We start from the raw sequence: 25,156 nt of genomic DNA, 5'->3' as shown, positions 1-25,156 counted from the left end.
AATGTGATTTTTGTATACAACCACAACAACCACAAATTGCACAGTGTGTCGTTTTCTTTTTTGATAGATCAGGTGATCTATACACATTGGGTCTACAACAGAAAATCTGTCCAGAATCTTTGTTATTAATCTGTTTATATGTTATAGATCATTTTTCTGCATCTAAAAAATTCCACATGTATTTTATAGAAATTTTAGCACTGTTCCTAAACTACAAAGCATTCCATTAAACATTTGTATTTTTATTCGATTTCCTATATAAATTATTGCCCTTAATAAAATTGCATGAAATGCCTTTAAGACTCTAGAAAGGAAATAAGAATTGACTATGTTGGTATAGGAAGATAATTGAAGCCATTTTTTTTTTCTCATAAATGCATGCCTTGAAGTACTTGTTAACAATGAATTCATTTATCAAAAAAAATATGTCATCATTTTAAACTATTATCTATTAGTAGATACAATTAACATTGAACATACAGGGAAAATATATATATAATTATAAATTAAATCCATACATAAAGTGCAGCTCAAAACTTTTAGCAGTAAGCTTCCACTTTCCTTAAATAATTCACACAGATACAGCCTAGTTTTGTAAAAATCTATATTTCGATGCTTTATTAAAAACTAGGGTGTTTTCCAGCATCCTACCTACTTTGACATATAAACATTTTTAAAACAGTTCCAGTCAACTAATTTGTTTAACTTAAACTCAGCTGAAAGTATCACTCCACTTGTCTTCCACTTGTCTGTGTTCACTATGTAATTTTTTTGTTCTGTACAGTAGAGTAAGTGACATCATCAGCAGGCATGGTGGAACAATTTTTTCATGACTATAACTTCTGACTTGAAATGTAAATGTGCATCAAAAAAAGTTGAAAAAGAACAAATAAGTGAATTCCATCAGCTACACTATTAACAGGAATGCACAAATTGTTGTAAACAGCCTAGCCAGCTGTGTATAGTCCGTAGTGTATCCAAAATATTAATTCATTTATTTCATGATTAATAATCTTCTTATTTATAAAGAATCCAAACAGAAAAGTGTTTACACTCTCAGCAGAACATCATAAGATCTTATCAAATCAAGAGAACATCAAATCAAGAGAGTGACACAGCCATCCATGCCCAGGAGCTCAAGAGAACAAAACTGGGCATGATATCAGTGAGGGAGGGGTGGCATACTCTCTGTCCCCTGTCAATCAAAGTGGCACTAGCCAATTACAACCTCTGTGAGCTCTAGGATGCAGAAGGGAGTTGATAGTGCTCTGAGTGTGTTACTCCCCCCTCAACATTACATGAGCATTCGACTGGCTTCACTCGGAGAAACCATGTGATAGCTTTCACTCTCTCGGGTTGGTAGCTGTCATGTGACAGGAGAAAGCTGCTGATGGGTGGGAATTGGACAAGACTAAATTAGGGGGAAATTGGGGGAAAATCCAAACAAACAAACAAACAAAAAATTCAACAGTTGTGGTGTAAGCAAGTGCAATGTTTGCACTGATTTCACCTCCAGCTATTTCACTGCTGGCAACACTGCTGATTTTTACCCACTCACTCATAACGGAGTCAGAGTCCTGGAAATTCCAAATGTAGCTCACATATAAATAACACAAGCAATGGAATTCCCTAAATATTAGACTAAATGTTATATAAAGGCAAAAATCTACTCTATGGAAACGTTGTCATAGTACACAAGTGTATATCTCTAAAAAACTCTAAATCAGTTTCAAGCATTGTGTATTTATTTAGCACCCTAATATTACATACATGACAGCTTTTGCAATGCATGCAATAATATGAGTGGCTATTTATTATAATATGTCAGCTGCTTATATATTTTATTTTGGATTTTTTGATCAAAGTTTATGACTTTGCACAACTCCTGGATATTATTTCAACATCACCAAAATTATGCACTTTCACAACAGATGTTCCTGTTTACCTGGAATAGAACAAACATGCAATCGACCTTTGCTTGTGTGCATGTTTGATATATAAATAACTCATGCACTGACTAGTCACCGGACTAAGGCACCTGCTGAAAACATTAAAAGAAGCTTCAAAATGATTTTTAAGATTGTTTTCCTAGTTTCCCTTTTGCAGGCGTTATCAGGTAAGCCTTAAACATGATAGATAGAACAGAGAGATTTTAATAAGACTTAAGAAAGGTTGATTCTACATTTGCAATAATATTACATTAATATTATAATTAATATTTACATTTGAACAGCTGTGTCAAATAAGTGATCAACCTTTAATATCAACATCAACGTCAATATTACTCACACATTTATATGTATTACTTGCGAATGATCGTTACTGAAAAATCATTGTGCTTTAGCATTTTGCAAATTCAAATAATTTTCAGTTTTTCAGTTTAAATTTCTCGTTATAAACCTTATACGGTATGACATCTATTACAGATGCACTAGAATTTAACATAGGTTGTGTAAATGCAACAATTTCAAAATGTTACTAAGATAGCATTAAAAACTATCCATCTGTACAGATTTTTAGATAATGTACTGTGAGTAAATATTTTATATATTTATATAATGAAATAAAAAAAGGACTATTATACTGCAGAAATTGCCTATTGAGGTCTTTCAAAAAAACATTTCCCATTGCCCACATCCTGCCAGTCATTTTAGATTAAATGTAGTTACACTGTTGTGTTTTGTAGTAAAATAACTTATCAGCAGTTTGGAGTTTGAAGCTCATATATTTCTCTGGTCACTTCTGGGACTATGAAGAAAAGTATTACTTTGTAGTACTGTAATCAAGAGATAAAAGACAAAGGAAAGCTGTACTTTAAATATCAGAATTGAAGCACTTTCTATCCAAATCTCTGAACAAATAATATTGCTCATTTATAAGTTTTCATATTTTGCTAAATGTTTGCAAAAAGGTGTGTAGCATTAATAATAATTGTTATTTAACATTATTGTGTTTTAAGGAGCTGGACCAATCAGTTTTATCGGCAAAAGTCACAAAGGAGATAATCAACTGCTCAATTATGTGGTGAAAAATTCTCTAAGGGAGCATTCAGTGCTGAATAAAGTGTACCAGGTACATGTACTCACATACAAATACTCAAATTGCTAATTTTCTCTTCATCCCTTTAACAAAATTACAAAAATCACCAAGATAAAAACACAGAATTACACACACACTTAATTCTTCAAGCCTGTTTGATATTAGACACTAGAAGCCAGTAAAATTTACCCTGAGATCTAACAAACAAATGATAAGAAATTGCATGTGCATCGCATCTTTATCTATGTTGCCCAATGCATTATTTTTTTTTTTAAATAATCTTTATATATAATTCACAAAGAACAATGGAAGATCCCTGGAACCTTATGATGGTGTCACGAGAACAAGCTCAGCTCATGGCTAATCTAATAAAACTGATTAAAGGCAACAAAACCATTGAAATAGGTGAGAATACAAGATCACATTAAGAGCTTATATTACTAGACACTCAAGTAAATAACCAATGCATGTCTCTGATAAAGTGAATCTGGTTCCTTTTCTCAGGCATGTATACTGGATACAACACCCTGAGTATGGCTTTGGTTATTCCTGAGGATGGCCGTGTGGTGGCATGTGAAATCAATGATACTTATGTGAAAATTGCCAAGCCGTTTTTTTAAAGAGGTTTGTAAACATAAGCTACATAAAGCTTGTAAAAAAAAAAAATGTATATTCTCTGCTACTTTGAAGATCTTTCAGGAGCTGGACAAATAACACACAAAACAAAATCTAGTAAGATTTAAAAAAGAACATAAATTTTTTTATATATATATTGTTTGAAGATTACTGCTCTATTTTAAAGAACTGCAAGGTAGTGAGCCAGATTGATTTTCTCCAATCCCCTGGTGGACAGACTAAATGTAGCCTAATTACCTGGAAATTGAAGAGATGCCGAAATGTCTATCAGAGATGAGAGAATGCTGACTGTAGTAGTTGTTGCTGTCAGCTTCGGTGTTGGTGTCGACACAGCTTGCAAAGTCAAGCATCACGGTGTTTTGCTTTATCTGTGTTTTTGCATCCCAAGGGCAGAAGGGCAGCTATTGTACAGCACAACTATTACACAAATCAAGAGTAAAATTGACTAGTGCAAACTTCTTTTTTTCCAGGCAGGAGTAGAAAATAAAATTGACATCAGGCATTAAAATGCACTTAGAACCTTGGGTAATGTTGCTATATTTCTGCTTTACACATTACTTTTTTTTTCACTCTATGCAGAGAAAACCTACATGTGTACATGTTTTGATCTTTGTACAGATGACCTCCTAGAGGCTGGTGAAGCTGAAACCTATGACTTTGTATTCATTGATGCAGACAAGAAAAATGTAGACAATTACTATGAGAGATCCCTCCAGCTTATTCGTAAAGGTGGCATAATAGCTATTGATAATGTAAGTATTATGTAAATAAATAACTGTATGTGCCTGCTTAATGAATACAACATAATCAACAAAGATAACAATGTCCTCAATGACATGCCACAAACATACACACACAAACACACACTGATCTAGCATCCATGCACTCCTCAGGTCCTTTGGGGAGGGAAAGTCATAAACCCTGACAAAGATGACGTCACCACCCAGGTCATTGACAAGCTGAATAAGAAACTCCACAAAGACCAGCGAGTGGATCTGAGCATGCTCACTGTGGGTGACGGCCTCACATTGGCTATTAAATTATAATTGTTATAGCCATGTAAAAGACCTTGTATAAATGTTAATGATAAAAAAATTCAATCATATATTATGTGACTGTTTGACTCATAATTCACACAGACATAATTCAGCAACTTACTGGTCTCTTCTTCTTGGCTTGAGAAATGTTGAATAAATTGAAAATTCAGTCTTTTCTCTTTAACCACATACTTTTTAAAAAATCTGAGTGGATTTTGTAGCCGTATAATTGCAGCTGAATGCCTGCAGACTGAAGGTTTTTAGTGGTTATTTTTCATATGGAGATAGTTACATTTGTACTCCAGCTGAATGGGTTTTTACTGTTAAATTACATAAACAGTATTTCCAGGCAAACCACAAAAAGCAAAAATGATATTTACCTTTGCTACTTTGATAAAGAGATAGATAGATAGATAGATAGATAGATAGATAGATAGATAGATAGATAGATAGATAGATAGATAGATAGATAGATAGATAGATAGATAGATAGATAGATAGATAGATAGATAGATAGATAGATAGAACTTTATTGTCATTGCATAGTACAGGTACATAGCAACGAAATGCAGTTTGGCATCTACCAGAAGTGCAAAATGTAGCAGTCATGCAAAAGTGCAAATAAATATATGGCATATTTACAGCAAGTTATAGTGATAATTTTTAAACATATGTAAAGTAAATAAATACAAAGGCAGTAACAGTGCAGAGATGTGTGGACATCAATTTAGAGTACAATTATGTATGTTACACAAACTTTTTTTGCTTGTTCCACAGGTTTTTTCTTTGTTTGTTTTCGGGTTTTTTGCTTGTTCCGTTATTTACTTTTACTTGAAAAAGTTACTTGTGTTTGTGTATTATTTGTATTGCATTTGCATATAACAGTAATGCGTTTGTGTGGAAAAAATGGCCACTAGATGGTGCCAACAGTCCGTTCTTGTCGCTTGTCAGGCGACCTTCAACAGTGTCTTTTTAACTAATATATCCCTTTATTCTAAACATAATTATTAACACAATCATGCGTATGAGTGAAGATTCAGTGTAAAACATTAAATAACGTTCACCTCAAATGTCTGTAGTTAATTTTTTTCCATGACTGTGTCCAGGCGTGACAGGAATTCTGGGCTTGTACACGTGGAAAATCAAGTTTCGATTATGTTTTTGCAGAAATAGAAAGTGAAACCTAAGTCAGCTCTCTGGCACTGGCTTTACTCTACTAACTCTTCACCAGTGGTTTTCACATAACAGTTTTTTTAAGGGTTTGCAGTACAAATCATCAGACAGTGAGTAGCTATATATTTTACACACTATTATAATGCATGTTCACTACCAGAAGTTAAAAACCTGAGAATGAAAATGATGTAAAAGCTGATTGTCTAATGTTTTATATATATATATATATATATATATATATATATATATATATATATATATATATATATATATATATATATATATATATATATATAGTGTGATGCTTGTAATTGTAATTTTATTGGTTTTAGTGGAAACTGCTAATTTGTTGCCATGTGACTGGTGAAATTTTATGTTTAGTGGGCCAATAGTACGCCTTTAGTAATGTCTACTGACATTGGACACAATGAGAGACCATTTAGACATCATTAGGCATCCAGGTTCCAATAGGTTTCTACAGTATTTTCTTTGGTTTGATAGCAATTTAACACATTATGCCATAAAAAAGATTTGGTAATGGTTTGAATTGTTACCAGATATTGTGGTGAAAACCATTGGAATTCCTGTGATGTTTTGTATTTTTAAGCAGGCTTTTATTTGCTGTCTACAGAAAAATGCTTGAGGAGGAACTTAAGAAACTGGAGTGCCACTTCACTTGGGACTTACAGAAGGAGGATGCTGATCTCAATTACCTGGAGATCAAATTCACAGAGAGTCTGTCAGCCCAAACCGATCATGGAGGGAAGTCTAGACAGAGAGAGTTAAATTTTTGTGCTTACATTTATCACTTGCAGGGTTTCAGTGACAAGGCACGTGCAAGTTTGGAAAAAGCGAAGGAAACACAACATGAGAATTCCTACAATATTGTCATGTATGGAAATTTAGCCTGGTTATGCCATCTAATGGCTGATGATACTATGGCCAAAGTGTATTTGGAGAAACTGGCACAAATCTCTGGAGAATTCTCTTCTCCAGCAGGAGAGTTGCACCGTGAGGTCTTGAGTGAAAAGGCGTGGTCTCTTCTACGTTTCTCAAAAAAGCACTACGTCACGGCAAAAGAAATCTTTAATGCGGCTCTACAGAAAGAACCAGAGGACAAGGAGTGGAACACTGGCTATGCCTTCGCTCTTTTTCACCTGGAGGGCTTGGAGATCAGGGAGGAAAAGCGCATACCTTTTGAAGAGTCGCCTGCAGTGAAGCAACTAAAGAGGACCCTAAAACTTGCCCCAGACAATGCCATGATCCATGTCTTCATTGGCCTCAAGTGCTACAAGAATAAGAGAAATGCAGAGGCATGGGTGCACATAAAGCAAGCACTAGACATAGCTCCATATGATCTGAGTGTTGTTCTGAGTGTTGCTAAATTCATGAAGAAAGAGCAGTGCTATGACATGGCATTGGGGGTGCTGACAAAAATGTTGGAAAAAGCTCCTGACTCCTCACGTTTGCATCATGAAATCGCTAATAATTACCGCTGGAAAGCCATGCAGATGGGTGACATGCACAATCCAAAGCTCCTGAGCTTTTGCATACATCACTTAGAACAGGGAGCTCGCCTAAATCCAGATTTCTTTTACCCGCAGATTGAATTAGCAATAAGGTATGCTGAAGTTGGGAGCTACGCTAAAGCAAAGCAAATGTTCCAAGAGCTGTTCGCACGCCCCAACCTGCAACCTGCAGATCTCCAGGCTTGGCACCGTTTCTATGGAGATTTCAATTTGTATCATCTGGGCTCAGAGGCAACAGCAGTTAAATATTACAAAGAGGGTATGGCACTGCAAAAAGTATCCACTGAATGGAAGATCTGCAAAAACAGACTCTACAAAGTCCTTCGCAATACTAGAAACGATGTGTACCAGATTCGAGATTTCATGAACTCTTTAGGAGAAAATAGGAAGAATTAAAATGAGCATTTTGTTAGCAAAAAGATAAACCTTGATATCAAATCACATAGATTTTTCACTAATCATAATTAATGTAAAGTATATTTCTATAGGAGCACTGCTTAATAGTGTATGTGATTTTAAACAGATTTGCTTATTATCTGTTGCATGATTTTAAGAGAATGGTGGCAATTATTTATGCTTTGCATAAAGTTTGCTTTTTAAAGAAAACTGTTGAAGTTATTCGGACTGATTGCATTTATGCTATGATTCCATTATTTTATTTTTTTAAACCTATTGTAGATTTTAGACTGACACTCCACCATTATCAAATCACCCTTTCTGTCCTTTGAAAAAATGACATTTTCTAGAAGCATGTAGAATCTCAGTAGAAGCTGTTCTGGTGGTTTATAGTGGCCCATAGTGGTCATGTATCATTTACATGATCATATTAGGAATGATTTTATGTATATATGCATGTTTATGTGTTTTATATGTTGCACAGATGCATTAAGATTGATTTAAAAGTCTTTTTCATAGATCTATGTCACTTTATTTACTGTTATTATATTTATAAATAATCAGCTGGGCTTCTCTGTAGTTTTAAATATGCCACATATAGGTGGTTGTTAACTGTGTATCACGAAATACATTTATCTGAAGGCATCTGCACTCATTTAAAAACTATTTTATTTAATTATTTCCTTTAATGTACATGTGCTAACAGTTTTTAGGTTTTAGTTTACTATTTAGTTATCTAGAACTTTTCACAGCATTGTTAAAACAAAGACTTTTTGGTAACTGCAAGTTAACTGAGCACATAATTGTCCATATCCCTTAATTCGCTGTAACGTGTGTACTGTTTGGTGTGTGTGTGTGTGTGTGTGTGTGTGTGTGTGTGTGTGTGTGTGTGTGTGTGTGTGTGTGTGTGTCCCTCTCAATTACTCACTCTCTGACTGTTTTGCATGACTGTAACCACAATCCAGGCCAAATAAAGAAAAAGTTTTAAATGCTTTAAGTGAAAGGTATATATGTTGCCTGAAAGAGAGATTGGCAAGTCCAGTTTCCTGTGAATCTTTTTTTGCTTACTACTGATCTAACTGGCCAGCTATACCCTCTTGTGTATTATTGAAAAGCTGACAGTGGGTCCCAAGGGCTGAAGTTTTCATTCTAATGAGGTATACACACAGCAGAAAACTAGCTAACTCACGTTAGGGTAATACTGGCCTTCACCATCAAAACCTACACAAGCTCCGTTTGTTATGACAATAAAACTATGCTATTGCAAACTATGTTTTCACATTATGCAAAGTAAAGTTTAAAGTGAAGTTAATGCTGTACACCAGTACAAAAGGCAAACTGCACTAATATTTTCTGGGAGTTAATAGCAACACATTCCAGTCAGAGTATTGGTTAAAGCTGGACAGCAGACTAAGATGAACTAAAGTGAGAGAGTATATTGTATTATAACCTATAGAAGGAACTAAATGAATTGAAAACCAACAGTTAATGAATGTAGCCACTACAGCCAGACTACAGCTACAGGAAAACCAGAGTAGTGTTATTCTAATTCCAGCCTGATCAACCTGCACATCATTTAGTCACTTGTGCACATCATAAAAGCAATTTTTTTTTGCTTTGATCAAATGCTTTTGTACATTCATTTAATCGATTGTGTAAAATTTTCTACTTTTTCCTGCATTATCAGTTGTTTATGTCATGCTGATCAAAATATATCTTAACCCCAAAAACTGTTTATTGTTTAAGTCATTGAATGTAAAATGGTTAATCCAGTTGTCAGAATCTGTCAAGTTTAAATTCTTGTTGAAAACTTTTTCAAATCTGTCTTGAATTGATGAATTGTGCAGATGAATCTTGAGTTTCAATAATGTAGGTAAGTAAATAGCATCAGATCAACCAATGATCAACTAGTTCTCTAAAACAGGTCAAAGGTGAATCTCGTGAACCTTCGATTGGCCAGCGTGTACAGACAGAGCAAAACCAAAAATTACTATTTCTGAATATGGATCAACCACCGAGAAAATAACGGACACTATTACAATACATTAAAAGTTTGAATACTTTCTGGTCTCTTGCAAACAATATAAATCAAATACGCAATAAAATCAATTCATTCGTGGTGTTGAAATTCATATATACCATAAAGAAAAAAAGCTTTTCAATCATTGTAATTCAAACCATAGTTTATACAGAATACAGAAATTACAGAATACAGAAATTGTGCGGTGCCATACTGACAACATGATTAAACATTTTGATGATTTTGTTTGTGAACAATGACAAATGGACTTTTTATTCTGATGGGAAAGACATGTTCGGTGACACAAATACTTTTGAGAGATGAATTTAGGATTTTGAGAAAAGTACCGGCTTTTGCAAGAAATCCAATGTGTTATGCTGTTTGTACAAATTGTTTTGAAAATGCACTTACTGGTCTGCAAATATTAACAATGATTCAAAATTCTGTCGCTAATTGAATGTTCATAGGATTCACCTTTGACCTGTTTTAGAGAACTAGTTGATCATTGGTTGATCTGATGCCATACACTCGCCTTCATTACTGGCATTTAAGATTTATCTGAACAATTAATTAATTTAAAGTCTTTTCAATTTACAAAATAAAAAGTTCATTAGAAATTTTAGATGACAGATGATGACAACTGGTTTAACCATTTTGCATTCAATGACTTATGCAATGCTGAAATGTTTTTGGGGTTAAGACTATTTGGGTGAAACCAGTATAATATATTTTGACATAAACAACTGATAATGCATGAAACAGCAGACAATTGAACACACTCAACTAAATAAAAATAAAATAAAAGCATTCACAATTTGATCAAAGCAACAAGAAATAGTTTTATAATGTGCACAAGTGACTAAATGATGAGGAAGTAGAACAGGTAGTTTTGAAACTTCCATTTTTGATCTGAGAAATGCTCTAAAGCAACTGAGAAAAATTGTAAGTAAAAGAGAGAATTTCTTTTTTTTTCTGAAGCTTGGTGGGTCAGCTGTGTCCTTTTCAGAAGCAGTGCTCATTTATCACTGAGCTGTTGCAGAGTACCTCTTCTTTTTTAATGAGTATCATAAACATTACATAACCTACAAAGCCAGCTAGCTTCCTAATATATAAGTTCTGATTGATGACTACAAACGGAGTTACTCTGCTGTATTTTCACAGTACATTGTTCAGCACTGTACCGTAATTTAAAGCTTTTCCCCAAAGCTACATGTATCTTCAAGCCCAATGGGTGTTATAGTATTAGCCAATTATGTCTAACTACATGAAATACAGTGTATTAAACAATACTATCACATCATATCATCACAAGACCCAGATGAAATACATATACCAAATAAATAAAAAAAAAAACTTTTCACTGGCTGTTGTTATCTTTTTATTAAAACAAACTCAGAGTTAGGTAGTTATACAAACTGCACAATAAGCTAAACCTAAATGACTAGAGAACAATTAATAACATCTACCTGTTCAGCAACAAAACACACAACACTCAATAATATCTCATTCAACACCTCAGGTTTTCTTTCATTAATTAGCTTTATTGGACTCTAATTTGCTTTTTCTTTCTTCTTTTTCCTCTTTCACTCTCCTCATTGACTACATGTGCTTTCCACAGTATAGTCAACATCTTTTCTTAAGTCTGTATGTTTGGGATGAGCTGCATGGTGTTTCATCATATGCATACAACTTTCCTACCAATTCTGACCGAAAACCCTGCCATTGCACTGACTATCAATTACTATACAGTGTACAGTTGGTTGTGACTTGCAGATAGATAGATAGATAGATAGATAGATAGATAGATAGATAGATAGATAGATAGATAGATAGATAGATAGATAGATAGACAGACAGACAGACAGACAGACAGACAGACAGACAGACAGACAGACAGACAGACAGACACACTTCTAGTTATGTCTTTAGTTTTTTACAATCAAGGTGGATGGATTTTATGACGTCAGACTGAGCGCGCCCGCCGGCGCTGCTGCTGCTGCTGATGATGATGCTGAGCTGCTCATTCTGTGCGTTACTGACACCTCAGTTCTGCAAGCTTAACACATCGCGCAGTATATAAAACCCCGGCAACTCTGCGAAGGGAAATCAGTACGCCTCTCAGCATGGATCGTCTACTACATGGACCCAGCTGGAGACGCGAGGAGCAGCGCTATCAGCCAGCTCCATCCTCTCAGCGCCTCGCAAGGACACCTGCGCTCAGCCGAGCCGGCGGCAACGCGGGACCAGCTCCGAAACCAGGCCACAGCTCGCGCCACTTCTCTCCTGAGCTGCCTTTGATGATGACGAACGAGAAGGAGCTACTCCGCGGCCTGAACGACCGTTTCGCGGGCTTTATTGAGACAGTGCACCGCCTGGAAAGCCAAAACAGAGCACTGGAGAAGGAGATCGAGGAGATCCGACTGAAAGCAAAGTCGAACACGGCTCTGGCCAAGCAGTATGAGCCGGAGCTGCAGGACCTGAGGAGGCAGGCGCATGACATGGCCATGCAGAAGCATCAGATTGAGCTGGAGCAGAAGCGCGTGGAGGACGAGTTTAACGCGCTGAGGGAGAAATGCGAGCAGGAGGCGCGCAGCAGAGCTGAAGCCGAGGAGAGCATCGCTGCGCTCAAGAAATACATCGACAACGCGTATTTAGCCAAAGAAGAGATGGACAGGAAGGCGACGGCTCTCGAGGACGAGATCGAGTTCCTCAAGAGAAACCACGAGGCTGAAGTGGCTGAGATGTTGACCCAAATGAAGGAGACGCGCGTTCCTGTGGAGGTGAAGGGTTTCGGGAAAGGAGAGCTCACCGCGGCGCTCAGGGAGATCCGGGCACAGCTGGAAGGTCGCGCTTTCTGTCCAGACAGCCACAATGAGCAACGCTTCAACAATCAGTTGGCCAAACTCACCAAAGCTGCCGAGACAGACAGAGAGGCTCTGATTGCCACCAAAGCTGAAATCAGCCAATACAGAAAGCAGCTGCAGAGCAAGAACGTGGAGCTCGATTCAGTCAGAGGAATGAGAGAAGCGCTGGAGAGACAGCTGTATGACCTCGAGCAAAGACATACCGCGGAAATCCATCACTACCAGGTCAGTCTTTCATTACACCTGGAAAGCCAGTGTAGCACATAACAACCGTGATGCAGAAACTGTATCAGCTTAGGTCCAGTCTTAATCCTGCCATGTTACATACTTGTTACATCATATGTACAGTATTAAGTGCAGCCATTTGTTAGTTAAAAGCTGCAGGATTTAGTTTAATTACATTTTATTTCTATAGCGCTTTTAACAATTGACATTGGTCCAAAGCAGCTTTACAGAGGAAAAGGTTATACAATTTCTATTTATATGTTAGTCCCTATTAGTATAGCACTTATAGTAGAAAGGACCTTGAGATGATCCAGACTCAGAAGAGAACCCATCCTAATCCGGATATGCTCACCAGTGACCTAAATAAAAATATTTTATTGGACACGCTAAATCTTTTTCATTTTTTTCTGTTTAAAAAAAAAAGTTTATTCTGCAGTTTCTGTCTATTCAGTTTCTTTTTCTGCTGTGTGATTTTTAACAGGACACCATTAGAGAGCTGGAACAGGAGCTGAAAAACACCAAATATGACATGAGCAGCCATGTGCAAGAGTATCACGGTCTGCTGAATGTAAAAATGGCACTGGATGCTGAAATCTATTCATACAGGTGAGGATCACAATACCAATATGTTTTCAATTAAATGAAAAATGCGTCGAACAGCTGGTTAAAATCATGTTGTCCTTATGTCCTCCTGCAGAAAATTGCTGGAGAGTGAGGAGTCAAGATTCTCCACTCTTTCTGATGCACAGATACCAGTGCCGTATGTTTACAGGCAGTCACCCATCTATACTCTGCCTAGTGTCCCAAGGGTGGGCGGAGTGACTCGAAAAGTAGAGCCACAGTACAAATTCGTCGAGGAGATTATAACAGAAACAACCAGTGAAGACATTGAGATTTCAGACACAGGGTCTGAGGATGCTGAAGAACAAAGGGAGGGTGAGAAAGTGTGTAGTGAGAAAGAGAATGCAGATATACCAGAGCCAGGTAAAGAAGACTTAGTGGAAGAAAAGACCCAAGAGTCAGAAACACAGGATAAAACAGAACGACCGGATGAAGAAAAGCCAACAGGAAATGTAGAGGAAGAACAATCACTAAAAGAGTCAACAGGTGTTTCTACAGAGCTTAAGGAAGGTGAGATTAACACTGAACCAGCACAAAACAATGTAACTACACCAGAACAAACTGAAGAGAAAGAAACAGATCAAGCAGACAAAGAAAGTGATCCAGACTCCAAAACACAGGAGCCAGATTTAGATATAAAACCAGAACAAACTCAAGCAGAAACAAGCACCAATGAAGATGTAGAAATGGTAGCTCTCGACACCGAAAAACAGAAACAGGATATAGCAAAAGAAATAAATCAGGCCAGTATGGAACAACCAGAGCCAAAAGAGCAAACAGCTACCCAGGAAGTTATTACAGAGCCAGGAAAAACTACTATGGAAGAGATACCTCCAAAATCCGAGAATGAAAAGGCAAAAGAAAAGACAGAACATGTAGCTGAGCCTGAGGATTCCTCTACTGGAAAAATGATGGAGAAAGACAGAGAAAGTGATCAGTTGAAATCTGTGGAGGTGGACGCATCCACTGCTGACCCACAGCCTGTATCTCAAAAAGCTGAGGCAGGAGAAGAGACACGTCCTAACAGCGAAGCAGATTCAAAGCAGACTGTAGAAACTTCAGAAGCTGATGTACTCGATACTACTAAAGCAGCAAGTGCGCAGGATAATGCAGTAGAGGTGCAAAAAGAGCTGGCAGAGAAAGTGAAGACAGATGCACCGCTAAAAAGTGAGGTAGTTAAGGAAAAACCTGAGGAGAAAAAAATGGACAGCAAACCCGAGGTTGACACAGAAACTAATAAACCAGGAAAGGGAGACAGTCTCCAGTCTACAGAGGCACACATTTCAAAAGAGGATGTTTCCAAACCTGCTGCCAAAGAAACTAACGTTGAAACATCCGAGCCATCTGAAAAGAAGGAGATTCAGACAAAGGACGTGATGGACAGTGCAAAAAAGGAGGAAAGTACTGAAGCAAAGAAAACGGAGAAAAAGGTGGAACAAATGCAAATCAAGGAAGAGCCGGAAAAACCAAGGATTGAGACAAAATCAGAGGGAGAGGCTCCGAAAAATGCAGATGATGCTAAAGAAGATATTGTAGACAAAGATCTTAAAACAGAGGAAAAGGTAACAACAAAAACATCTGAGATACTGAAAGATGACCTCCAGAAGGATACAGAGACAAAATCTGATGAAAAGGAAACAAAAGATGAGCAAAAAACAGAGAAAACACAGAAACCAGAGAAACCAGAGAGAGGTCCAGAGGAGCATATACCGGTGACTTCCGAGGACATCAAAAAGACGGATACAATCAAGCCTGAGGTGAAAGAGATAGACAGTAAAACCTCTAAAGATGTGCAGCCTGAGTATAGTGTTCCAAAGATCTCACCGGAAAAAGAGCAAAGTAAAGAAGAGACCATTACAGAGAAAGATTCACAAGTTATCAAAGACACAAAAATTGAGAAACTGGATCAGACAGACAGCAGCGAGGTGAAGCAACCAAGTGTCAAGGTGGACGTGACAAAAAGTCTTCAGGAGGATCCTACACCCCTAAAAGATTCCGAAAAACCTGAGCCTACAGATAAAGGTCAAGCTTTCTCTGAGAAAGGGCAGGACAACAGCATGAAAGCAGATCTGCAAAAAGAAAGAGACATGCCAGCAGTAACTGAGAATGGAGTTAAAATATGAAAGACTTTCAGAGACACCTTCACAGAATATTAGCAATGCAAAGTATACAAGTAATTAGCGGTTTAAATAAATCCTGTGTATGTTGCATAAATGCTTAAAAAAACTGCATGAAAAGATAAATAACTGCATGAAAAAACAACGAGTGACCTGCAGTGTTGACCTACATGCACCATAAGAGCTGATATATGCAAGTGTGCTGCTATTTAGGTTAAAGCTAGATTGATGAATTAAAATATATACACATATATATGTATACAGTACAAAACAGAATGTATATGTTTAAATGAAAATATTTTGCTATACCACAACTGCTTGTTAGGTGAATGTGTATATTTAACAGAATGCTCTATATTGGCAGAATAAATATTGTTTCAGCATACTACATTTGGTTTTTGGTGTGACTACTACTTTTCCCTCCTGCCTGTCTAACAGAAGTTCACAACAAACATTTTTATATGGTGCAGATATAAAATATGAAAGTATGACTCTATGGATGGATAGCAAGAGTCAGATACATGATAAGCATTTTAGTGTTAAAAACAGGTCTATGGAGTGCATTACGGACGAAGAAGTGTTTTGTATCTATGGTGAAACTAATATTAATATAAAGAATAAGACATACACCGAACAGGTAAAACATTATGACCACCTTACTAAAATTGTGTTTGCTGCAAAAACAGTTGTAACCCTTCGAGCTTTAACAGCATTAACCTCTTCAGCAGATTGAGCTTCAGGACTGTTGGATCGGACCACACGCACCTGCATTCACTCCCACCTGCATCAATGAGCCTTGGCCGCCCATGACCCTGTTGCTGGTTCACCACTGTTCCTTCCTTGGAACACTTTTGATAGATACTGACCACTGCAGACCAGGAAACACCTCTGAGCCAATCCTTTAGCCCTCTCAATTTGATTACTCAAACTCACTCAATTTTTTTTTTTTTTTTGTTTCTAACAAATCAACCGTTCATTTGCTGCATATTCTACCCACTAACAGGTGCCATGATTTAAAGATAATGTTATTGTTATGTTGTCAATGTTATGCCTGATCGGTGATTTGATCCTTTAATAGTTAAAATTAATGTGGGCAGTGTGCAACAACCGTTGCTCTTCTTCATCCTGCAAGTAAATAGGACCAAAGAAATGCAGAAATTTTCATGTCAGGAACGCTACAAATCTGTCATTCAAACGTCTGTGAATTGACTTGAAATGAAGCCGTATGAGTGCAAAATCCTGTGATTTGCTTTCCAGCAGGAATTACTTTAAAATCAGTGTTTCATGTTCAAGATAACCAGAGCCAACTAGCAAACCCATGGGAATCACTACATAAAACAAAAAAGCCCAAAGCAAATGACAAATCAAAAAGAAGTGCTGAATGGAATAATTGTTTGGAGCAAATTTTAAATGAAGTATCAAAAGGGCCAGGGTTGTTTAGATGTGTAATGAGGACAGACACTTACCTATTTTCCCAAGAGAAATCTCCTCTAATAGGTTAGTGTATATTTTATATATATCGCTATCTATCAAGGTTTAAATAATATTTTGTATACACATTATTTTTTCATTAATGTAGATTGCATTCATATGTTTAACTTACTAATTGAAACTACATTCTTGCTTAAAAATAATCACAAAACAATCAAACGGGGCTCAAAGACTTTATTGAAAAGTTTACACACACAAGGACCTCTATGGTTTTGTGTACACATGACCTCAGCAAGTCAGGTTCATAAAGGTGAGACTAAAAGCTTTAGATACTGAACTCACATCCATTTTGGCATTACCTTAAGCTTCACCTAGTCATCTTTGCAGAAAGAAAAAAACAAAGCAAAAACAAAAAACCACAAAGCCAGCCATACTCCCAAACTGGTTCTTAAATCGCTTTCATTCATCCATTTAGGCCACCCAAAAACTGCTCAGTTTAAGGGCAGGTTTCAAGTACAAGTGCATCTCAAATCCTAGTGGCTGACAAATGGTACTATGGAGCAAGTATTTTCTGTGTATGTGGACAAAAAAAAAAAGCATTGTTTAAATAAGCAGATATGAACTTTAAAATGTAGTTAATGTTTGCACACATTATTTTTAGATGACTAAGGAATACTAGGTAAACAAGCATCACATTCTCCCAATACCTCAATAACTTACTGCAGAGAATATTCAACATGCAGACTTAAACACACATTGGTATGCAAGTAGAGATCATTAAATAGCCAACGGAGTGTGAGTTTCAGATAAGAAATCAAATTTAGCAGCAGAACCAATAAGTGACTATGTTTAGGAGCACTATTAACCAAAAAAACAGACACCACAGGGGGAAAGAATGAGCAGTACTGCAATGGTTACTAAAAATGTTTGTTGGAGTCTTTGAACACATCCCTTCCCATCCAGAATTCCCCTGCTGGTTAAGATTTAAGGCCAGATTCCTCTGATATTCCCTTGTCCCTGATGTGAGCGAGTGCAGGACTTCTAGGCTTCCAGCTCCAGCCCCAAACCCAGCTTATGGCCACCTGAATTGATGCTCTTTCCATCAACCAGGGCAGACAGGGTCAGCTTCACACCTGCACAAAACCATTACAGCGTTGTTACAAGAAGGCTCCAGGTTTGCTTTAAGCATGACATTATTTTACACAGAACGGGAACATGAAATGTGCGTTTGAAAGTCGATGTGTAAAAGCTAAGAAGGATCTCTCCAGACCTTTAGTTACAGCCCATATGTTTGTGTGTATGATCATTCCCATAATATAAAAATTATTGCTTTTCATAAACATTTAACTGAAAGAAAGACCACCACCATACCTGGTCTCAGAGTCTGTGTGTATCCAACACCCACTAGGCTGGTATTGTTCACTTTGGCCTGCAAAGATGATATTTAAATCCCAAAAATTATAAAATCACTCTTCACAATGCTCATAGAAACAAAAATACACTACAAAATGATGTACCGTGTAAACTGCTCATGGCACAATATAAAATTATATAATATAATTAATTGTCCAAGTTACCTCAGAACATTTCTGAGAAAAGATCATGGACTCACACTAATGGAGGCATCCTTGTCCAGCTGGTACTTTGCACCGATACCAAAGCGTGTGCTGTTACTGCCTGCGGTCCAGGCCAGGTTCACCGCCGTCTCCATCTTATCACTCACTTTCTGGTAGATCGAGCCACCAAACTCTGAGCCATCATTACTGCAGAGAGCAGGACTACAGTCTTAGCGCCAACAATGTGCGTACGGTTTACTTCACTATATAATGACAGATATTATGATACACAATGACACTATTACTGTGTGCACTCATTAGACAGGCTGTACTTACACATTAGTGTGCAGCTGGAAGTCACCAGTCTTGTAGCCTACAGCAAAGTTGTTCTGGGTCATCTTGGACTTGGCTGTATCGAAGGACATCTGGTAGCCAGCAAGCCATCCTTCATAACCAACCACACCAGCGGCATGGATAGTTGGACCAGCAAAGTCGAAGTCAACATCGCAGCCCAAATTGACATATTCCCGTTTGTAGGCTGTCTTGACTTTTCCACTTTTCTTGCTAATAAAAAGAATTGTTTTTGACAAATGAACATTCTGTAACAGAATTTTCCAGGGCAGAATTATAATTATAATAAATGACAGTAAAACCCTGTTGTACAAGCAACTAATAGTACGAGCAAACGGAGACACAAACTTGCTCTGTTTCACGAGCAAATTTCGAAGGCACGAGCAAACCCACGCTGCCGGATCCCCGTTTTCAGCCGAGGGAAGTATCAGTTGCTTAGTTGATGACGTATCACTCGGTCGCTCTCGTTGTTCAGTGCAGCAAAAACAAACTTTTTTTTAGCGTTATATTTTTATTTCACTAGAAGTCTTGAAAAAATATCTCCTAAGAAAATCAGTGATGGTGCTGTGAAAACGAAATTAAATAGAATTACCATGGAAACCAAGGAGGTTACGAGCATGGTGTGCGTCTTACACTCGCAATCAACCACTACCACATGGGCAAGCATTAAATTATGTTTACATTACGGTAATTTGTGGTGTATTTATTTGTTAAAATAGGCTACAAATACTTTAAGTGCAGAAATCTCGGCACGAATTAAATTGCTTTTACATTCATTCCTATGTGGAAAATTAGTTTGAACGTACGAGCAAATGGACCTACGAGCAATTTTCAAGAACGAATTATGCTCGTACAACGGGGTTTTACTGTATAAAAGCAGTAAAGAAATGAACCATCACAGCCATGGGCTATCACACCTATATGTATGAGAAGAACCAATCCTGCATAAACAATGCAGGTCAACTAAAGATTAAAAAGATTACTAGACATTCATGGGAAGTGTTATAGTAAACCTACTAACCCCACTGCAGAATAAACCTATATGCACTTCAGCAATATCTAAAATAAGGGTTTTAAACACGAATGCTTGACAATGCTGGTGGAGAGAATAATGGATTTCTCTCAACCTGCACAATAAATCAGGCCATTCATTTGGCTGTAGTCAGCATAAATACTGCTATTTTAGCAGGCCAACATTTTAAAATAACTACAGGAAGTGGCACAGGAATAGCGCAACTATAGGGAAATTGCTGGGTTTTTATTCAAATAAATACTACTTCTACATTATTGCACAATGCAATAAAAAATGCAAAGGGCCACCATTTAACTCGCAACAACTAACAAAAGTATTTACAATTTTCTAATGATGCAATTTTCAATAAAATGTAATCCTAACAATCCCAACAAACTTTATCTTCACTCATGAATCACACTGGAATCTAGTATATGTCGTCAGATTCTAAAATACTATTTGTAAAATGGCAAAAAATGCGACAACAGTGGAAAAGGGTACAATCAAACCAAAAAAGTTGTAGCAAACACTCGAAGCATTTTGCATAGATTTCGTTCACAGTGCATTAATGAGAAACCCGTGTCCATCAAAACAAGCCTTATGCTGTGCTAGACAGTTGTTAATGCAGGAAGCAAAGATGTCAATAAATTAGTTTTTAGGTCTTTCATATTTCGAAAAGCTAAAATTATTGATGCACTACATTTTTCATTTTTTTTTTTCTTTTTAAATACATGGAACCTATTTATGCCTCTGCCACTGATGTGTAAAATCATTTTAGAATCAATCCAAACAGGCTCAAGGTCACAGCAAGGTCAAATGAATTAGTTTTTATCAGCAGTATTGATTTGAAGTTCTTTTATGGCACACGTTAGCATCAGGAATGACAAGACTTGATATCCGGGACATCCCTGCTGATACAGTAAGCATCAAGTTCTATTTGTTTTAATGCATATTGTGCTCATGTCATCAAACCTATCCCAGAGAGATAGTTTGCCTAGAAACAGGCAAAAATCCCAGCTAAACAGCCTCGCATTACATAGAAAACAAAAGTGCAATAAAAAAAACAATACAGTAACCATAATTTGGGTGTAATTTGTGACCTTTTCCGAAGTTGACCTTATGACTTGCAGGAAGCCAAACACAAAACAAATAAATTTTCTAAATGGGTTTTCTAGGCACATTTGGCTTTTGCTAAACACACACGCCACAGATAATTTCTACCTAAAAAAAATTGACATTTCTATACAAAAAGAACACCACACACTGAACGGTGTTTTCTTTATGTTTTAGCTTGAAATTATCCCAAACTTTGTTGTTTTCTTTGGCCTGAATCTATGGAAGCCTATTTCCACCACATTAAAAAAATGGTTTGCCTAATTCCAACTTTTTTCCTCGCAATTGTGACTATTTCTTGTAAACAGTCAACATTTTTGGTGCATCCACCGATAACCATGATGTCGGTCTGACGTTTGAAGCGGCTGTTTTAACAAGGCCTCCTCTACTTGATCTGTCTTGTTCCGTCTCCCCCAGGAATCAGAGGCTTATTTAAATGGACTAAACGAAACATTAAGGCAAATAATTTGCCTCGTTGATTTGTTGTATTCAAATTACCTGAGGGATTGTTTCAGCCCTACTGTCAAGTGGCTTCTTGCTTGAAAGGTATGATAGGTGGCCGTACGCATTGCAATTTCTCCTTTCACCTGATGGTGGCAGCAGAATATATAAAATGCACAGGTCTTTTCCTTCTGACTACACTGGCATGTTAATTACCATGTTGAATCATACTTGTTCATGGCTACAGCCCAAATTCATTCAATTAACAGCAGCAATTGCAGCAATTTATTTCACAGTTCGAACAATTTAGATGCAAATTTAAATTGAAGCTAAATAAAAAAATAAAATAAAGTTTAAGCAAAAAAATAAATTTTATATATATATATATATATATATAAAATCTCTCTCACACACACGATACGCCTTGCTTCTGGGCTTACAGAATATAATGTCTGTGTGAGGGCCACACTGACCAAATACTCAACTCAAAGTGTATCAGGCATGTAGGGCTGGCCATGATTTAGCACTCCTGCAGAGCCATTAATCGCTGTCTGTGATGTAGGTGTCCACCATGTTTCTTCTAAAGACACACTAACCTTATGCACTGTAGGACCCAGAAAGTGTTTCTAAATAAGACAATCATGTCTAACCTGTCTTCAAGCTGCCACTGAGACTTACACAAATGTATTCGTTCATCAGCAAACTATAATTTCATAATAGTTAAATAGTTAAAGCCTTTACAGATTAAAATATTTACCCTGTGTTTGGTGAGAAAGTTGTATCAAAAGTCAGCTTCAGCCCTTTTGCAATCTAAAAAGTCAGACAGAAAAGCTGTTAGGAGAAATGAACCACTGAAATCCATCATACACACAAATCTTCCTCAATTTTGTGATTTTCTGCAATCAGACCTGGTCTTCAATGGTGATCTCTGTTCCTAGAGTGTTGTCAGTGTTCCATTTCTCAGTAAAGGTCAAGCCATACTCAGACCTCTTGTATTTCGTTTCTAGACTGCCCACCACTTTGCTGGTGTCGGTGTTGGAGGAACCTGAAGTCTTGAACTCCTGCACAGAAAATAGAATACGCACAACATTTTACCCCACAGTTTCAAATTTCACAGTAATTGAATAACAACTTCATTGAAACTGTAAATACAACAGACCTAGTCCGTGCCATGTAATTTAATCTACATTTTAAACCCCCCTAAAAGATAATGGCACATAATTTATAATTAATTCATCATGATTAATTTATTCTAAATATGAAATTACCAAACATTTCCATTCAGAGTAATGCATGCACAAGACAATGAAAATGTACTTATATAATCAAAAAAACTCAAAAGTGAAGCATCATGCACTTACCACTCCACTGGCTGATTTTGTCTTCACATCAAGTTTCACCAGACCAAAGCCTTTGAACAAATAAAACAAATTACAACAAGGACCAACACAAAAATTACAACAAAAAATTACTGATTTTACTCGTTCTGTTAGCGAGTCACATTACCATATCCCTTGTTAAAGATGTCCTTGGCAGATTTTCCAAGATCGGCGTAAGCTGGGGGGACTGCCATTGTCTGTGAAAGAATACAGAAAGAACAATAGTCAAATGACAAAAAAACCCCACCAATCATAAGTAGATCACACCCATAACATAAAACACAAAACACACCAACTGCTAATTGGCATGAGTACAACATTCTTAAAAGAGGCGTGAATAAATGCCCATAAAACACTATCTCTGGTTTGCCATGTTTCCTGTCAAAGGTGCAGTACTATTTTCCTATTGCACACACACACACACACACACGGGCGGTGTGACAACAGCAGGCCACACCTTCACGAGTCCTTCGAGAAAAAGTGAACACAATCAAATACACTGACGGTCTGTAATACTGGAACATATCCCTGTCTGTATATGAGGTACCATATTCCGTTAGGCATATACTTCATGCTTAAGGCCTGGTTGACCCATCATGTCCTTGCAACCCTAATGGTCCAGTGTTTCAAAGGATACCTTTGCAATATGTTCTGTTTTAGTATTAAACCACAGATGGACAGCAGACTGTATGTGAATAGGGTTTGTCCAGTCGATTTGGGTGTGTGTGTGTGGGGGGGGATTATGGGGGGGGGGAATTATTTAGCTTTTTAATTAGTTACTAAACCTGACTCGATTTTCATTTCCTTACACCATCAATACCATATAAACGAACTAAACTAAAGGGATAAAAGGAAAATAATGAGAGGATGCATGGACAAGGTTAAAAGTGGAAGCCATCTTGGCCAGAGACCGGCGGCTCACACTGACGTGCTGCAGTTGTATACCGGCAGATCCCCACCCCCTGACCATGCGCTAATCAGCACGTTTCACCCTCGCCCTTACACATTTATAGTTTAATTTACGATATTCACAGTTTGGTCCAGCTTTCGCTAAGATTGTGACACGATGTTCTGGAAGGTTGTGCAATTCCACCCCCAAAAAAACTGAATTTCAATTAGCTAAACTGTTAGCTTGCTAGTTATTCTCCAGCTAATCAAAAAAGCCGCAAACCGGAACTCATCCATGAAGGACTTTTACTTTCTTTCCTATTAAAGAATGTTGATAAATAGGCGCATAATCCAGGTTTTCTTCTTGCATGTGCCTGCTGGAAGCCTCACTACCACTACTCCTCCACCTTTAACCAGGTGGAAAAAGTCACTCACTCTTACTCACGTTAGCAAGCAGCACGCCTGTCATTGAGCAGGCTACAGCCACGAGCTGCTCTCAGCACACCGACAAACCCTCACAAAGCTTTAACCACGTCACACACGGACTCTGACTGAATGCCGCTTTATATTTTTCACTGAAACCCCTAAACCCCGGCTCCAATATCTACATGTATCTAATAATGGCTGCAGAGCCCAGGCTGTCATGTAGCCATTGCTAGCTTAGCTATCCTGCTAACTAGCGCGAGCGTGCTAACAAAGTGTAACCCAGGGTTATACAAGTTCCAAAACGGCGACTACCAAGAAGCGTGCAGGTATATATGATATTTTAGATCTCCCCTGTAACTCACCTGCTAATAGATGGATATGTGGATTGACTTCAATAAGTTAAATTAAATGAACCCCAGCGCTGAGCAGCCACGGAGATCCGAAAGGGTTGGAGGGCGAGCTGAAGGAGACTGTACAGCACAGATATCTGGCGCAAACCGATATGCCGCCCCTGCCCAGTCGGAATTGCGCATGCGCGCCTCTAACACGCATGCGCACAACAAAACCAGGCAGGGGTGGCTAGGACTAAATTCAAACCAACTCCAAAATAGTGCACTAAATAAAGTCACAAAATCTGTGTTATATTGACTAAATAGTGCTCTTATATAGGGAATTAAGAGCTATATGAAAGGGTGGTTTCCAAACCTTTTACCTTCCATGAAGACATAGTGTCAGTCTGTAGTGTAAACATATATAATATAATGATATAATAATGTAATTGTGGTGTTTTATTTTCCAAACACACCAACAAAAAATGCCATCAAAATGTTTTGCATGCGTGTCCAGGATACAGTAATACTAATACTGAGTCACTTCCTGTACAATATTGGAGTCATTTATAA

The 25,156-nt window shown here is 37.4% G+C and overlaps 4 protein-coding genes across 6 annotated transcripts; 3 read left to right on the top strand and 1 right to left on the bottom strand.

Annotated features, from left to right (window-relative positions):
* Nucleotides 1–1,956: 1,956 nt before the first annotated feature.
* comtd1 (catechol-O-methyltransferase domain containing 1) lies at nucleotides 1,957–4,783 on the top strand. The gene is given in 9 exon segments (XM_083539755.1): nucleotides 1,957–2,116; nucleotides 2,960–3,072; nucleotides 3,339–3,444; nucleotides 3,544–3,650; nucleotides 3,652–3,663; nucleotides 4,146–4,178; nucleotides 4,182–4,200; nucleotides 4,294–4,427; nucleotides 4,569–4,783. Coding segments are annotated over 9 exon segments (726 nt in total). The 5' UTR covers nucleotides 1,957–2,067; the 3' UTR covers nucleotides 4,722–4,783.
* Nucleotides 4,784–5,443: 660 nt separating this feature from the next.
* Nucleotides 5,444–8,801, top strand: ifit8 (interferon-induced protein with tetratricopeptide repeats 8). 3 transcript variants are annotated; one of them, XM_083539752.1, is made up of 2 exons: nucleotides 5,444–5,995; nucleotides 6,493–8,801. In XM_083539752.1, exon 2 carries the CDS (start codon nucleotides 6,521–6,523, stop codon nucleotides 7,808–7,810), a length of 1,290 nt encoding a protein of 429 aa, XP_083395878.1. In that variant the 5' UTR covers nucleotides 5,444–5,995; nucleotides 6,493–6,520; the 3' UTR covers nucleotides 7,811–8,801. The 3 variants fall into 3 exon arrangements, with proteins under 3 accessions (XP_083395878.1, XP_083395879.1, XP_083395880.1); XM_083539753.1 differs by having other exon boundaries at nucleotides 5,874–5,995; nucleotides 6,496–8,801; XM_083539754.1 differs by having other exon boundaries at nucleotides 5,877–5,995; nucleotides 6,517–8,801.
* A 2,753-nt stretch (nucleotides 8,802–11,554) lies between these two features.
* Nucleotides 11,555–16,034, top strand: LOC310724872 (uncharacterized protein). The gene is made up of 3 exons (XM_083539277.1): nucleotides 11,555–12,919; nucleotides 13,401–13,525; nucleotides 13,617–16,034. The coding sequence occupies exons 1-3, from the start codon at nucleotides 11,954–11,956 to the stop codon at nucleotides 15,661–15,663; spliced, it is 3,138 nt and encodes a 1,045-aa protein (XP_083395403.1). The 5' UTR covers nucleotides 11,555–11,953; the 3' UTR covers nucleotides 15,664–16,034.
* Nucleotides 16,035–17,307: 1,273 nt separating this feature from the next.
* Nucleotides 17,308–24,820, bottom strand: vdac2 (voltage-dependent anion channel 2). Its single transcript, XM_083539319.1, has 9 exons — nucleotides 24,617–24,820; nucleotides 23,068–23,137; nucleotides 22,923–22,972; nucleotides 22,470–22,622; nucleotides 22,319–22,371; nucleotides 18,981–19,208; nucleotides 18,701–18,851; nucleotides 18,460–18,517; nucleotides 17,308–18,221 (listed from the first exon to the last, which is right to left on the bottom strand). Exons 2-9 carry the CDS (start codon nucleotides 23,132–23,134, stop codon nucleotides 18,130–18,132), a joined length of 852 nt encoding a protein of 283 aa, XP_083395445.1. The 5' UTR covers nucleotides 23,135–23,137; nucleotides 24,617–24,820; the 3' UTR covers nucleotides 17,308–18,129.
* Between the last annotated feature and the right edge of the window lie 336 nt (nucleotides 24,821–25,156).

This window comes from Silurus aristotelis, assembly GCF_946808225.1.
Source record: "Silurus aristotelis genome assembly, chromosome: 4".
NCBI classification, from domain to species: domain Eukaryota; kingdom Metazoa; phylum Chordata; class Actinopteri; order Siluriformes; family Siluridae; genus Silurus; species Silurus aristotelis.
The sequence above is the reverse complement of the archived record's forward strand: the minus strand, read 5'-3'. Positions and strand labels throughout refer to the sequence as shown.